The 16,426-nt window shown below is 36.4% G+C and overlaps 1 protein-coding gene across 3 annotated transcripts; it reads left to right on the plus strand.

The window, feature by feature from the left end:
* Positions 1-519: 519 nt before the first annotated feature.
* LOC142099867 (vomeronasal type-2 receptor 26-like) lies at positions 520-15,695 on the plus strand. 3 transcript variants are annotated; one of them, XM_075183790.1, is made up of 5 exons: positions 520-609; positions 7,305-7,596; positions 11,662-11,874; positions 12,800-12,923; positions 13,848-15,695. In XM_075183790.1, the coding sequence occupies exons 1-5, from the start codon at positions 575-577 to the stop codon at positions 14,750-14,752; spliced, it is 1,569 nt and encodes a 522-aa protein (XP_075039891.1). In that variant the 5' UTR covers positions 520-574; the 3' UTR covers positions 14,753-15,695. The 3 variants fall into 3 exon arrangements, with proteins under 3 accessions (XP_075039891.1, XP_075039894.1, XP_075039892.1); XM_075183791.1 differs by lacking the exon at positions 520-609 and adding an exon at positions 10,114-10,258 and having other exon boundaries at positions 7,394-7,596; XM_075183793.1 differs by lacking the exon at positions 11,662-11,874.
* Positions 15,696-16,426: the final 731 nt, after the last annotated feature.

Genomic DNA, 16,426 nt, shown 5'->3' on the forward strand with positions numbered 1-16,426 from the left:
TTAGCGCCGTTAGGCAGAAGTGGTCATCAGAACATAGAGAATATATACTCCCAGGCTATGATGTGCAATGAGTTAATAATGGTTTCTATTATATAATCATTGTTCTATTTTTCTTTATATGTTGTAGTCATTTTTGGGGGACATATTAAATGATACAGTGTACTGAATTGAAAAAGTTGGATTCATTTGTTAATAAAAAAAAAGGTTGTTTGCTTTACAAGAAAATTAAAGTATTTTTGTCACAAATAATCTCTACATATATCGGCTACATTTGAAGTTAATAATTATCTTGTCACTATGATTGTAGCTTTTCTTCAATAAAAATATCCACAGTTCCACCTTCTGAGAGTTAAGTTATAATAAGATGAAGGGAAGGTGAGCTCACCATCTAAATGCAGCACCCTGTGTACTGCTAGATTGCCTATAAATGTCCCCTTTCTGCTCTGGTTTAGAGGATACAGGGATATTCTTTATTTATCTGTCTCCCAGACAACAACTGATGCAGAAAATTCAGCTGAGACAATTCTCTGTTACACAGTGAGAAGATAGACAGGAACTGTCAGACCTCGGTTACATGAGTCTATTTAATACCCGGCATTTCTGTGATATGTAAGTACTAAACTTCTTTTTCTGAATGTTATCAACTGGTATTTTCTTATACTGTTATTTCTTTACCAAATTTTTTATATTATATTTTATAGAAGAAAAAACTATTTCTGTAAGACTAAACATTAGGGTTATGTGGGAGCATTATTACAACAGACGGTGTTTTTAGTTTGTACATTACACTGGAGCAGAAGACACAGACACACAGGATACAGTATTGGAGGTTTGTAGCAGAGATAAGATGACACTGACATGTCAGTAGGAAGTCTGGATGTTTTAACACTTTAACATCACTGTAAATTTGTGAGCGCTTACATAAATTACTTGTGATGGGATCACCGTTTCAAGAGGAAAATAGTTTAAATACGTGAGAGACATAATTTTTTCTGTGTATTATTTTACATATTGTTTCTCTTTATTTATACCATCTTTGCTTTAAAGGCCGAAGTGTATATTTCTGAACAGGCAAAGAGCTCTGTTGCTGGTGGAAATGGCTTTATTCACAGGCAATAGGGCCTGTTATTATTTAGCCCATAGAGCAATCATTGTGGGTTTTCTGCAAAGTTCTTTCTGGTCTGATAATTATGAGACTATAGAAAGAAACATAATTCTAGAGGTACTTGTCCCAATTTTTTCACACTTTTGGGAACCACATTAATGCACATTTAGAACACTTTTAGATTAATTAAAAAATTTTAGTCTGTGAACAAAATGTTCCAATAATTTTAAACACCTGATCATTTTTTACAGATGGAGGAAACGAGCGCCCCAGATGCTAACACACCTTTTCCTCCATCCTTACTCATCCTCATTTTAAATTCCTAATTTTTCGTGCTGTCACAATTCCAAGTCCTAGCTTTAATCTCTGTAATAACTTAAATAACAGCAATTTATACAGTTTTAGCATTTACACTTTACAATATATCTTTATCATATATGCCAACATAAGGAAAAGTGTATCATACACACATCAGTCATTTTATCACAATTTCTGAGTTTCATTCATTTCACACTTTTTCTTCATAATGAATATGACCGATCCTTGCGGCTCATTAACAGCAGCTATCGCAGATGATACATTTTCCATCTGTCAAAGTCGAATAATTGGATGAAAGTATATTGATTAATATTGTTTTACCGTGCGATTGTGATCAGTACTCCACGTGTCATGACGCAATCGCACGATAAATGACACACGCATACACTTACATTTACACATTCACTTATATATAGTCCATATTTATTAAGGTTCCAATCCACATTTATTTATTAGTAAAATGTATTAGATTGTCTATGTATATATAATACTGTAGTAAAGGTATTTATGGTTCAGGTGTTTTAAAAGGTAAAGAGTTTGGTCTCATATTAAAATTTTAACCCAGTGTGGACGGGGCAGTGATCGCATCTAGCGATCGCAAGATACAAGCAATATGAGATTAATACTCAAAAGTACTTTTGTGTGGGTCAGTTTGGACTGGTTATTCAGAGTCAAATCATTTGAACAATGGGGTGGAGGAAGTTATCCCTCACCCTTTGTAAGGATCAAATGAACTGACCTATAACTTGCAAGGAACTGGAATATCATTAACCCTGGACCAATGAAGACCTCACTAAGTGTTATCTGTACAGTATATACAAGCATGCTGGTCTTTGTTCTAGCTCTCTTTGATCCTGGCAACGTGAGAGCATGGCTGTATTCACTGAACCTGGATGAACACTACAAGGAAGATGTAATGTATTTGGTGCTTTTATACTTTCCTGTTTTATTTTAAAATCTTTGAAGTGTAACAATGGCTTGCTGTAAAATCCTGCTATATTTTGAAATTACATATCGCAATGGACAAAGTTTTATTGGTAAACGATAAAATTACTTTAGTACATCCTTGACAACTGATCGCTATCTAATGTGTATACAGGGCTCCTATTTACTTAGTCTCCAACCAATCCAGTGACATAGGTAGGCTTGTAACGTAAGTGCCGCCAAAAATCATACTACAAATTACACTACTGAACACCATTACAAGCAAATTTACAGTGCATGATCCTGTCACTACAACAAGCCCTAACTAACCCTAACTTATACTGCTACTAATATATAATGCTATTAAATTCTGCAGTCTATTAGTATGATGGAACTTATACACTTCACAACACACACAGTCCACAGGCCTGAAAACACACTTCACATCAAACATACATTTGTTAGTACAATGCGATATGTAATTTCAAAATATAGCAGGATTTTACAGCAAGCCATTGTTACACATTAAAGATTTTAAAATAAAACAGGAAAGTATAAAAGCACCAAATACATTACATCTTCCTTATAGTGTTCTTTGTTGGTGCATCTAACTCAGACTCTTCTTATTTGCTATATGTATAGAACTACTTAATATAAGATGTGTGACACCATCAAAAATGCAAAATATGAAACTAAATTAAACTATTATTTTTACTCCAAAATCTATATTTGGACACATTTTTCTGAACTAAATATTACGTTTAATGTGCTAGATTCCCTACGGCAACTGTCAGCCAATGGGCAGGACTCAGCCTCCCAACATAAAATGCAGCTTTAAAAAAAATAATTTCTTACCTCACATGACGATTCAATGGTAGAGAGATGAGAAAGACACACAGTGAGCCCCCAATTGTAAAAGTAAAATAAATGCACTGTCCATACAAAATGTAGAAGTAGAAATGTATTTCTACATATTTAGTTATAGCAAAAAGTACAATTCAGTGTCACATTATACTACCAGCAAACCAAGGTTCCTTAGCAGACTGAAAGAGAGATCTCTGGTTACAATCCAATAAATAAACTCTTACAATGGAGGGTGTGTTTTACAAATTGTTGTGATCATATACTGGATTCAATACATGACACAAAGAGTTCTCAACAAGGCAATTACAAAGCAATGTTGGCTCCCCTTCATATTTACTATTATAAATTTGACTTGAACAGAATAGATGCCAACAACAGAGGGTCATGGGGGAAATGTGAGGTCTGGTTGTTCTAACACAGTCATGGGTGAAAGTCTAATTTTAATGCATAAATGTTGATTAAAATAAAGTACAGTCCTATTAGATTAAGTAACTTGCAATTGTAATTAGCAATTATATAAGTTATACAAACAGATAAACCCACTTTTCCATTGTTGCTCCTACGTGTCTTACCATTAAACTGATAATAATATGTGTATTGTAATAGCTTTTATAATATATTCTCCTTACTTTGTTCCCTTCAGGGAAAATCTGGTGGGGAACATTGTGACTTTACTGCTGCTCTGTGAAATGTCATTGACTTTAAAAGTAAATAATCCTTGTTTATTAACAATACACGGTAATATCCAGCGTTATATTAAAGATGGTGACCTCATCCTGGGAGGATTGTTCCAGTTTTTCCACTTTCTGTACCACGGTCCATATTTGCTAAGAGTACCAATATCGAAAATGTGCTCTATGTAAGCCTTTATTTATTTGTTTTCTTAAATATTTATTTACCTGCTACATGTCAATAGACTGGGTCAGATGTATTGTAATATATAATAGCTTTCTGGGAAGAGATGAGGGGGAGAGGAGATAAGGCCATTAACCAATTCCTGATGATGATAACCTGTTGCAAGTGAAAAGTAACAAGCAAGAAAGGACACACATGTACATTAGTGAGCATTAAACATTGAAGCTAATCAATAAGCCACTGAACTAACCAATGTTTTTACCCCGAGCCCAAGAGATAAAAGTTCTTTGAACCAAATCCAAATCTTCCACAACACTCCTTGGTTGAACTCATAAAGCACCAAGAAGCAAATGTTCTCTGTGTTTTTCTTTCCAATTTACTCAATCTCCTCGGGACAGAAACATTGAAAATAAAACAAAGACAGAGGTGCTTCCATGGTGCAGGACTTTTTACTTTTTAATCAATATAAGATTTCAAAATGCACCAGAGGTAGATGAAAATTAATCATATCACAGCAACACAGGCTGTATAATGTGGGTTCCTTCCCAATAAAGACTCAAACAAGTCAGGAACAGGACACTTCCAAACACAAATTTGCCCAAGTCATGCAACCAACGCGTTTCATCATAGGACTTTGTCACCGGGGTGGCTTGGTGCATCTAAGATCGGGTTTATATTGAAGACAAATCAAGGCTACTGGTGTTACCTGGTCTACAGGCATTGGGCCTTCTTCCCTTTGCCTCCACTGTCTGTATGTGGAGGACACATTGACAGAGGTAAGTGCAGGTTATATTTGGTCAGCAATGGGGGAGGGGCCCTGTTACACTAATGGCTGTTGTGTTATTTCTGTGAAATATTGAGATTTATCAGTGTAATGTATGACTGGCAATGGTGGTGGGAGTGGGAATGGTGATTGTTGTATGAAATGTTCATTATTCCTAGGCTATTATATAGGTAGGATGGTAATACATTTTAAACATTTTATCCTTTAATTAGGACATATATTTTCACTAGACCATGCATTTCAGATCAATTTTATCTTCATGTCATCGCCTAGAATTATCAATGTGGTTTTTGCTGTAATTTCATAATAAAAATGATTCAGTGAGGGTGGGGCTCTGCGCATAACTGTATATAACATGCATTTTAAATAAAGCATATGATGATATAAATATATGTCAGGAGAACTATCTATGAAGTCAAAGCATTTGTGAGGAGAAACATCATTTATAAATACAACCGTCTGGGAAAAGAAACAGTAAGAAAGTGGTATTGGTTTAATCAAACCCTGATTCTTGTGAGTAAACCTGAAAAACTATCACATCCTTATATTACATAAACCTGAAGTGAAAGTGAGATATAGATTTAAAACCTGCACCAGTATAAATATTTATTTCGCAGACTGTGCTGTATATACATTCAAGATATCATCTGCATCAGTATAAATATTTATTTCAGAGACTGTGATATAGGTCCATTTAAATATATTTCCTGAGTCATTAAAAATAGTTATTTCATAAAATAAACAGGTATAAGATCAAATATCTGTACGCCGACCTAATTGATGGTGAACTTGATAAGGTGTGGGCCAAAACATGGGAGTCTTGGAAGCAAGAACTACCGAATCTACGACCCCCAGGAGAGTTGTTAGGTTAAATGAAGCATACTGTGAAAGCTCTTAGTTCTGCCAGACTCCAGGAAGTTCACATCAAAACAATTAACAGGGCATATATATCACAATCGCAGAGGCGATTTATGGTAACAACAGAAACAGGTATATGCCCGAAATGTCAGAAAGCTCAGGCCTCTCTGTTACACAACATGTGGTCATGTCCAAAGATTGCTAAGTTTTGGAATAAACTGGTAACATATATAAACTTTACCTTTAAAATACAAGTATCGGCTCACTATGAAGTACTATTGTTCACAGTTTTTGATTCTTGGAAAGATCAGATAGAAGGTTCGCGGATTGTACCGCTACTCACAATTGTGGTCACCTTGGCAAAGAAAGCCATTCTAGGCAACTGGACATCCAAAAGGACCCCATCGATATTGGAGGTCACATCGGAGTTGATGGAAACATTATATTTCGACAGACGAGCCACCTTCAATGATTTAGAGAAAGGGGTGGAGCGCTTCCATGCTAAATGGGGTGCATACATAGACACATTGAAAGAATCGACTCTGCTCCATATCATGCGGGTCTTTGAGGATACTAGGTGGTCTTTACTGAGAAATCTTTGAGGATGGTGGATGAGGTTAAGTTTTATCCAAAATGTAAATGATTGGCAAATGCTCAGCTAAACTGGTATTAATAGGAAGTCGTAGTATGTTTCATGAGAAACACCAGGAAAACACACTATTCAGTGACTCGGTTAGTCTCAGTCTCCTCTCTCTTCCCCTCCTCTGTCTCCTTTCTTGCCCTTTTCTCTTTTCCATTCTATTTCTGTCCCCTTCTTTTATTTTATTTTTTTATTTTCCTCTCTCATTTATGTTTGTGATAGAAAAAGAAAAATGTTATTTGTACATTGCGAATTTATGTTGCAATTATTTGACGTGATGTAAACTTGCCTATTTCTTTGTACAATAAAAAAGATTTACAAAAAAAAAAATAGTTATTTCAGAGACTGGTTTATATATCAATCTATTATATCATCTACATCGTTAGTGATATCGAATTGTAATACATATCTGGATTAAATAAATTGTACATATAACAAAGAGAGTAATAGCTATTGTTATCATATGTGCCCCAACAACAGCCTGGCCTGGAAGTGAGGGATATTGCAAGAATCAATACTGTGAACTGTGAAGATTTAAGTGTGTTATAATATTAATCAGTTAATATTTATTTTAAGTAATGAGAATAATTTATTGTTACTTTCAGGCTATTATAAAGTAATTTAATGTGATATGATCTATATATAGGTGTTAGACATAGTGTTATTTTATAGTAAATTAGGATTAGTTTAAAAAAGGGAATTTTGGGGTATATTAGAAATAGCATAATATAGTAAGTAAGCGACACACAGCGATTTAACATATATACTGCTTAGCAGGAGTAAGGGGTGTTACATAAAGAATCTGGTAACGTTCTTTCATAGTAGACGTGTTATAGGGTTATATTAAATAGAGTAAAATCTTAGTATTCATAACAGTCAGATAAAATCATGCATTGAATTTGTATTCGTTTATACATTGGCTACATGATATTTTATGGAATCATTTCTCTTTTCAGGCCATCTCCTCGTTTCTTGCGCCATTTTCTTGCATTTGACTTTGCTGTTAGTGAGATTAATAGGAACGCGGATATTTTGCCCAACGTTACTCTTGGATATGACATGTTTGACTCTTGTTTCTTTGAGGATACAGCAGTAGAGGGGAGTCTGAGGATTCTGTCAGGAGGAGTGAAGATGTATCCTAACTATGACTGTCATGGATATGGTAAAGTGGTGGCTTTTATTGGACATCTGTTGTCTTCTTCATCTCAGGCCATTGCAAGTCTGCTCAGAGTCTATGGGTACCCCCAGGTAGGAGCAAGAAATGTATTCAAAATGTTCTACCCCTTAAAACACCAAGGGGCACATTTAGAGATGGATGTATTCCTGCTGCACACGCGCACCAAAAATTAGTGCACATAAGTCTGTATTAGACCTTTGCGTATCATTGACTTGCACCACTTTACAACCAGAGAGACGGGACAGGACGGGCAAACAATGGCTGAACGCAGTAAGGCCATCTTCAAATAATTGTGACACAATTAACAATCATCCGTAGATACGCTTTTTGAAAGCAAAGCTCTACATAATTTCGGTGGCAAATTCGTGCAACTTTGAATAAGCCCTGAAATGTCAACACTGGGTGTAAGTTGCCAATTGTTCTGTCTACCCAAGCAAATGTTTTTATTATTTTCTCAATTAATTGTGGTGGAAGGAAGAGGAGTCGCTAGGTCAAATAATAACCCCTTTGTCTGATCGTGTTCACGCCATGAAACTTGTAAAAATGTATAATTGCATTCAATAACCGCATGTCTCTCAATAGATATCACAATTAATACGTCTTTTTTTATTTTGTTTTAGATGCACAAAGTGGCAGAAGCAGGCGCTGTTTCTTGCATTTACTCACGGCCACTCAGAGACTCATTTTCTTAACATATTAGAGGATATTCTCTAAAAGAGGGGAAACTCAAATTCTGCCTAAACTTGTCTTGGGGTTTTTCCTATTTTATGTTCCATATTCTATAACATAATATATATGTTTTTCCCACAAAGTCTGCCACTTTTTATGCAAAGTAATAACAGTTTGCATGGCTTGGCAAACGTTCCAAAATAACATTAATGCCCTAGAATGTGGTGCACAGTTCTATCATTATTTCATCAAACATATTTTTAAGATTATTATCAGGACATTTCCACTTTTACTTCTCCGTTCTTAGGAACGTCATTGTACATTCCACACGTAACAGAATTGATTCTCTATAAATAGAGCCTGAACAACAGTTATGTCAATTTATCCTGCTCTGTGGTTGGGCTGGGGTATAACCAGGAAGAAGTCTGGGTGGAACAAATATAAATTGTGAAATTCGACATGGAACACTTAAGAAACATAAAAATTTCACACCCTAATGCAGAATGAGGTGAATATCCCACTGTACAGTTTTGGAAATTACACTAATACGTAATTATCATATTTTTCAGCTTTTCTAGAATACTTAACGATTAAAAGTAGTAACATTATTAAACTGTCCCTCAAAATATTCTCCGCATTCTAATTTTGGCATAAAAATTTCACACTTTTTGCTGGTGGAATTTGGCCAAGAATTCCCCGTTCTTCCCCAACCGCGCCACACAGCAGAACGAATTGACCGCCATCGTCCCAGCTCTATTCATGGAGCGCAAATAATGCGAAATGCAAGTTTACAAATACACTGCAGAATGGGATTCTGCAGAATGGATAAACAAAAGCGGAACTCGAAGATTATATCTCCAGAATTTCATACCACTGTGACTTCATTCATCTCTACACCTAATGTATAAAATCATCAAACACACTAACAGTTACATTCAAAGCCTCTATTTTATCCCACAGTCTCATATTTCCAAAGGTCGTCCTTCCCAGCACCATTATTATAGAATAATGACAGGGAAGCGCTGTTCTGCTTCTAGTAGCCCCAAAAAAAGTAAGGGCTTAGGGGTAGGTGAGAGTTGTGATGAGGACAGGGGGTGAGCAAGAGAAAGAAACTATTGAGAAATCACTAATCCCTACATTTATTACAACATTGCACAAAGACACTAGCGATTGCCATAATTATATCTTTAAATTCACAACCTGACAACTGTACATGTAAACATTGACTGTTGTCTCAGAGTTGTAATATTTCTTGTACGCTTTTCTCAGATCAGTTATGGAGCAACAGATCCAATATTTCACGACAGGGCTCAGTTTCCGTTCTTTTTCCGTACAGTTACAAATAACCACGTCCAGAATGAAGCTGTTGCCCAATTATTGAAGGAGTTTCGCTGGAGCTGGGTTGGGATTGTCTATTCAGATGATGTCAGTAATCATAAAGCCAGTGAGGATCTGAGAGGATCAATAATCAGAAGTGGTGGCTGTGTGGCATATTCAGTGAAGATATCTACATTAGAAAATGCCAACAATTGTGTAGAGGCTGCAAATGTGATCAGATCTTCTTCCGCTAATGTGATTGTTGCCCATAGTCACTTAGACCAACTGATGATCCTCATAGCTCATATAGATGATCCAGAATTTATTAGTGGCAAAGTGTGGATCTTATTCTGCTATCCAGAGATTCAACTTTATAGTTACAGAAAAAGAGATATCCTTGTCCTTAATGGGTCTGTGATTGTAACTTCTTATAAAGGAGATATCCCAGGTTTAAAGGATTTTCTCTATAGAGTCACCCCTGAGACCTATCCAAATAGGTTGCTTAAAGAATTATGGAAAGAGGCTTTTCATTGTACATATAAAACAATAATGACACATCTGCCAAACAACTTACATATCTGTGAGACTAATTTGTCTTTAAGGTCTGTTCCTGTGTCGGAGTATGATGTTGACAATTTCAGAGTCACGTACAGCGTTTATACAGCAGTTTATGCTGTTGCCCATGCCTTACATTATATGTTTACATCCCGCTCCCAGGACAAGATTATTTCTGCTACTCCTGGCCAGGTAATTATTTAAAAACAACAAACACAATAATAATAATAATAATGTGTTCACAAATAATAAGATGCAATATGAAAAATCAAACTTTTTCCTCTATAACCAGCATCAACTCAGCAGGAATAGGGGGCACCAGAGGAAGTTGTATCTTTTGGAATTTTTTCCCCATTTTTTTCCCATTTCATCCTACATTTCATAATGAGGTCTCACAAACAGGAGACCTCTGACCAGACCATAAAGTTGCTTGGTGGACAAAAAAAATAAGGTCACTTGTGCAGATGCAGTTCCTCCCAGTAAACAGCACAGTTGACTTTTGTGACCCTTTAGACAGTACTTAGAGAGGCAATATGAATCTGTTGGAGGTAGGTGAGAAATTACAGGAGCAATTGAGCAACTCCTGTTAGAGGGAAAGGTTAGTGAATGTGTGAATCAATACCAGCTGCAGATGACAGGGGGCTGTGCACCACCAACAATGACAACTGTAACATGTGAGGATTCATCATAATCGTCATCATTTATTTATTAATATAGCACCACTTATTCATCAGCGCTCTACAGAGAACTCACATCAGTCCCTGCCCCAATAGAGCTTACAGTCTAGTCTAAATTCCCTAACACACAGACAGACTAGGGTCAATTTGATATCAGTCAATTAACAAACTTGTATGTTTTGGGATTGTGGGAGGAAACTGGAGCACCCGGAGGAAACCCACGCAAACTCCACACAGAAAAGGCGAGAATCGAACTCATGACCCCAGTGCTGTGAGACAGAAGTGCTAAACACTAAGCCACCATGCTGTCCACTGAGCTACATTTGATAGGTAGCAGTGGATCATCAACATGGACAAGTAATCTTTCTTCATCACTTACTGCCAGCAGCACTTCAGCTGATGGTCAAGTCAATTATGACTAAGAGACCTCCCCTGATTGCAGCCTTTATAAGGCAGTCTCTCCTATCAATTTTTGCAAGAGCAAAGTTTGGAATTGTAATTCTTTGCTGGTGCTTGAAAGAGTCTTGTTCTGTTTGCCTGTTTATAGTCTTTGGCTTCATCCAAGTGATTCTACCTTCTCCAACCCATTGACTTCAGCTTTGTCCCTCATGGCCTGACCTTCCATGACTAAGCAGCTTGGCCAAACATGGAGTGTCCATGTTAGTTACTGTAGCTAAGTGGTTATTTCCTGGGAGCAACCAGCATCGTTACAGTGAGCCATATATATTTTTTTTATTATTTGTACTTGGATTCAATAAATACTCCCCCCTCCCTATTATGTATTCACCGCTGTGGTGTTTTCAGGTACTCTGAGAAAAAACTATAACAATAAACTGTCTACTTATGGACAGCGCCTGATGTACATCTTTCATCTAAAGTAGCAATCAGCAGCCGCACATGTTTTCTCTTTCTTTGCAGTTGACGCGCTATGTAAAGCGCGTACATTTTAGGACCACCTCTGGAGATGAGATCTTTTTTGATGAAAAAGGGGACCCTCCAGAGCGCATAGATTTGTTAAACTGGTTGATATTTCCTAATGACACAGTGAAGAGAACCCAGGTTGGACAATATCACTCCCAACAATTATTTCTAAATAAAAGTACTGTGATATGGGGAAATCTTTCTGATATGGTAAGTGAAGATACGTCATTCCTTTATATTCACATTTTATTCCCACCCGAGTGATATTTTATATGAAGATTCTGTTTTTTAACTTTTATAGGTACTTATGGGAAGATTTGAAGTTTGTGTTAGCTTGTGAATGTAAAAAAAATGTATATGGGAAAATATACAACTGTAGTACTGGACTCTTCTCTCTATCATACAGCTACATTAGTTTGTGTATATCGAGATCGCTGCCAAATGTCTGCACATCCAATTATGGATGAGGTTGGTCTACTTGTCATTTCATAGAGAAACAGCCCCCCTATAACAATCAAAGGCAGATCTAAGAGGGCGAGAGGGAGAGAGTTTTGAGATGAGATTTGAGATGTATGAAGGGGGAATGTTGTTGAGAGCTTTGTAGGTGAGGGTGAGTAATTTCTCTTGGATTCTGGGGTATTAGGGGAGGCTGTGCAGGAATATGTAGAAGGGTGTGGCATATTTTTAGTGACAAGCGAGAAAGATCAGTCTAGTTGTGGCATTAAGAATGGATTGAACAGAGGTTAGGAAGAGTAATGGAAGTGCAGGTGATTGGTGTTTGCGTCAATTGATTGGCAGTGATCAATGATGAGTTCTTGGCGTGTCCTGGGGCTGAAATTCTCTCTTGAGCAGCTTAAGGTTGTAGAACATCCCTGGAAGTTTTAGTATCAGTAGGAACAGTAAACATTGGCAGAGATGAATTATTACATAGTAGTGGAACCGAACATCCGCAACAACAACCGTCAACTAGAGTGCAAAGATATTGAAGATATTGATCATTTCAAAGATTTAAGGGCTGCCGTACATATGGAGAATGTTTGTAATAGTTTTGAATAGATTGATAGTAAACAATAGTTTAATAAAATGCAAATAGTAAAATGTTTCATCACTGACCAATATCTTGATGTTTTTCTAGACACCTCGTTCTGTGTGCTCTGAGGACTGTATTCCTGGATACAGAAAATCTCTTGTTAAAGGGAAGCCTGTCTGCTGCTTTGTATGTGCCCCTTGCTCAGAGGGGGAGATCACTAACACTACTGGTGAGTCCTTATTTAATCCCCACAGTACAGCGGACACTAAGTGGTACTAACATCCAACAAATGTAGCCATGAATGTCACATACAGAGAGAGAAAACACATTAGTTCTTTTCTAAGTAAATGTTTATCGAATAATTTCCAAAATGCATCATATCAATATATGAATTTATTATTTAGTGATAAACAATTCCAATACGTCATTCTGTTGAGTTCCTCCTACTACAGATGGAAGCACACAGGAGTAACAGGAGTAAGATGGTTAATAATATGTGTAACTTTTATTTGGAAAAGCAGCACCATACATATAGTATAGTTAAATACAATATATCCCATTGATAGGCCTATGTAGGTCCTTAGATGGTCAGTAAGGGAAAGTCCTAATCGTCTGGACAATAGTTCTTTTCACTATCTAGGAGTGAGGATAATCTCAGCTGCTCAGTTATCTGAATGAAGACACATCCTGTGCGCTGTAAGCAGCCCTGGAATCAGATTGTTAGCAGATGCTCAGCATCAGATGGAGAGGTGGAAGAAGTCCCTCACAGGACGTGGTAGCTGGTAACCATTAATGGTCCTAGGTTGGGCACACACCAGCGATGCTCTTCACACACCTTTGTACCATTGTTTTACTAGACAACCAATTGTTTCCCCAATTCTTATAAAGGGTGATTTGGAAATGGAGGTGGCATTATACTGTACACTTGGCCAGATGAGTTTGGCTATTGACTATCTCTATAACTGAAGTCAGGAATTTATTTATTACACAACTTTACTTTATACTGGACCTCCTGGTGATTGTGATCATACCATATTATTATCAATGGATTGTGAAGACAGGGACATTGAGGACAGAGCAGCATTTCCACAACTCTGATACAGACTCTTTATAGAAGAATAGAAAATACATAATGTTTATTTTATCTTCTCAGATACAGAAACTTGTATCATTTGTCCAGAAGAAGAATGGCCTAATGAGAAGAAAGACAGATGTGTAAAGAGGGTAACACTATTCCTGAATATTCAGGACCCACTTGGAACATTGTTATTGGCTTCCACTGGTGTTTTCTTCATTATGACTACTGTGGTACTAGCAATATTTATTAAACATAGGGACACTCCAATTGTTAGAGCCAATAACATACATGTAAGTTTCATCCTCATTATCTCTCTCATGTTCTCTTTCCTCTGTGTCTTACTATTTATTGGACGACCCACAGTACTATCCTGTCTACTGAGACAAGTTGTTTTCTGTTTGATTTTCACTTTGGCCATCTCCTCCACCCTGGCCAAGACCATCATCGTCTTAGTTGCCTTCACATCTACTAAGCCTGGTGGTATATCAAAGAATTGGATGGGGTCATCTTTATCCAGACTGATCATCTTCATCTGCTGTTTGGGACAAGTTTTGATATGTTCTGTTTGGTTGCTTCAATCTCCTCCATTCCCAGATAAAGACACAAGGTCGGAAGTGGGAAAGATAATATTACAGTGTAATGAAGGTTCCACCACAGCTTTCTACGCTGCTCTTGGATACATGGGCTTCTTAGCAGTCTCTAGTTTTATCCTCGCTTTCTTAGTGAGGAAGCTCCCTGACTGCTTCAATGAGGCTCATTACATTACGTTTAGCATGCTGGTCTTCTGTAGTGTGTGGGTTACCTTCATTCCAGTATATCTGAGAACCAAAGGAAAGTACACAGTGGCTGTGGAGGTATTTGCCATCTTGGCCTCAAGTGCAGGACTCCTGTTCTGTTTATTTATCCCCAAGTGTTTCACCATTATTATAAGACCAGAGCGGAACAGTAGAGAGTCTGTAAGTGATAGAAAATTGCACTGAGTGACATGTGAAATGCTTAGTACTGGATATAGTACAATGGCTGATTGTGCTTTTATTTTGCTAATAAATGTAAATATAAATTGTGTGGCAGTAATCAAGTACTAGATGCTGGATATCCCTATATACACACACTGCCAAGCTAATGGTGACTTCTGTAACTTAGCAATGAAATACCTTCATATTACCAATGAGTGAGTTTATTTCCTGATGACTGAAATTCCAGATATGTAAGGAATAAATGCATAAATCCAGCACATTGGAGAACATTATAACTCCCTTGGCACAGACTTGTGTCTACATGACCAGAACGTGGCATTGCTTCATTCATTTTAATAGACACCACAAGGTCACTTCAAACATGTATTTCAATATTAACTGTTTAGCTATTTAAAATGCAAAAATGTAAAACCTAATGATTGAAGAGGAACCATAGGATGAACATTTGACGTACTTGTGTTGTGGTAGAGTATTGTTTTCTGAGGTCATTCTTTCACGGAGGTTGAATGATCGTTTCACTGTTTTATGCCTGGACATCATTTTATTTCTTATTTTATTTTATTAACAACATTTTATTTTATTTTTTTCTTAATAGAATTTGTGCTGTTTTTTTGTTTGTTTGTTTATCAAATTTTAATTTATTTCATTGTTTCTGCACAGCCCATTTCAGTCTCTTCTATATTATCAAATCGTCATGAGCTTAATGGGACATTTAGACCGTCTTCATTTCACTATCGCACATGTTAATGTTTTTTTCCATTTCCATTTGTAAATGTTGTTTCCAGTATAAAGTGTATTTTACGCAAAAGGTGTTTGTTCCACTAAAAGTAAAGCTGGAGGCCAGATCTTCACCCATATTTGGGATGGACCCTTTGAATACATCAAGATGCCCTTAGCATTGTAACTGTGACTGGAGTGAGTTAATTAGTTTAAAAAATTATAGTAATTTATGATTAAAGCGAGTTTAAATGTATATATGTAACATCGGAGTGCTATTAAGCTTGTATCTATAGTACAAGACTTGCTTTATGTATAATTAAATCATTACAGCACACATATTAGTTTTATTACATATGTTATGTTAACACTGATATTTTGTCACTGAATGTGTGAGATAATGTATCTTTTTTAAACCCTTGTTGAAGACATAGACATGGAGACATGCTTTCCCATTCCCAGCCAATGGTGCTAGATATAGATCATAATTAAATTTATATTAGATCACTTAAACTAGTCTGAAATAGGCTATGCATTGCCTTTTGTATTACTATAAGATAAGCACTATATATATATATATATATATATATATATATATATATATATATATCTCAACTCTACAATTTAATAGCACATACAGTTCACATTTCATACTTAGAGTATGACTGCCATCTACTGTCCAAATTTATCATTGGTTTCTGAAACTTAAAAATGAGGAATCAATGATTTCTATTGAGACTGAAGAACCTATATAAGGAGTTCAAAATGTGAAAGTCATTTTGATATCACTAGTAGGTGAAGAAAAGCTCATTCAGTTTCCTCCATTAAGATCCTAGGATGCAAGTCTCCAGTGGTGATGGGACCCTATACTGTAATTCAAGTACATTTCAAAACATATTAAAATATTAAAAATAAAGTAATTAAAATGAAATTCCATTAATAGCAAAACAAACATGCAAA

The sequence above is a fragment of the Mixophyes fleayi genome, chromosome 8, assembly GCF_038048845.1.
Source record: "Mixophyes fleayi isolate aMixFle1 chromosome 8, aMixFle1.hap1, whole genome shotgun sequence".
NCBI classification, from domain to species: Eukaryota; Metazoa; Chordata; class Amphibia; order Anura; family Limnodynastidae; genus Mixophyes; species Mixophyes fleayi.

What these genes read in the sequence shown, in the direction of transcription:
- LOC142099867 (XM_075183790.1), top strand. Translation starts at nt 575, where the DNA reads ATGAGTCTATTTAATACCCGGCATTTCTGTGATAT. An exon ending in GAGTCTATGGGTACCCCCAG is followed by an intron (nt 7,597 to 11,661) that starts GTAGGAGCAAGA and finishes CTTTCTTTGCAG; the next exon opens with TTGACGCGCTATGTAAAGCG. An exon ending in GGAGATCACTAACACTACTG is followed by an intron (nt 12,924 to 13,847) that starts GTGAGTCCTTAT and finishes TTATCTTCTCAG; the next exon opens with ATACAGAAACTTGTATCATT.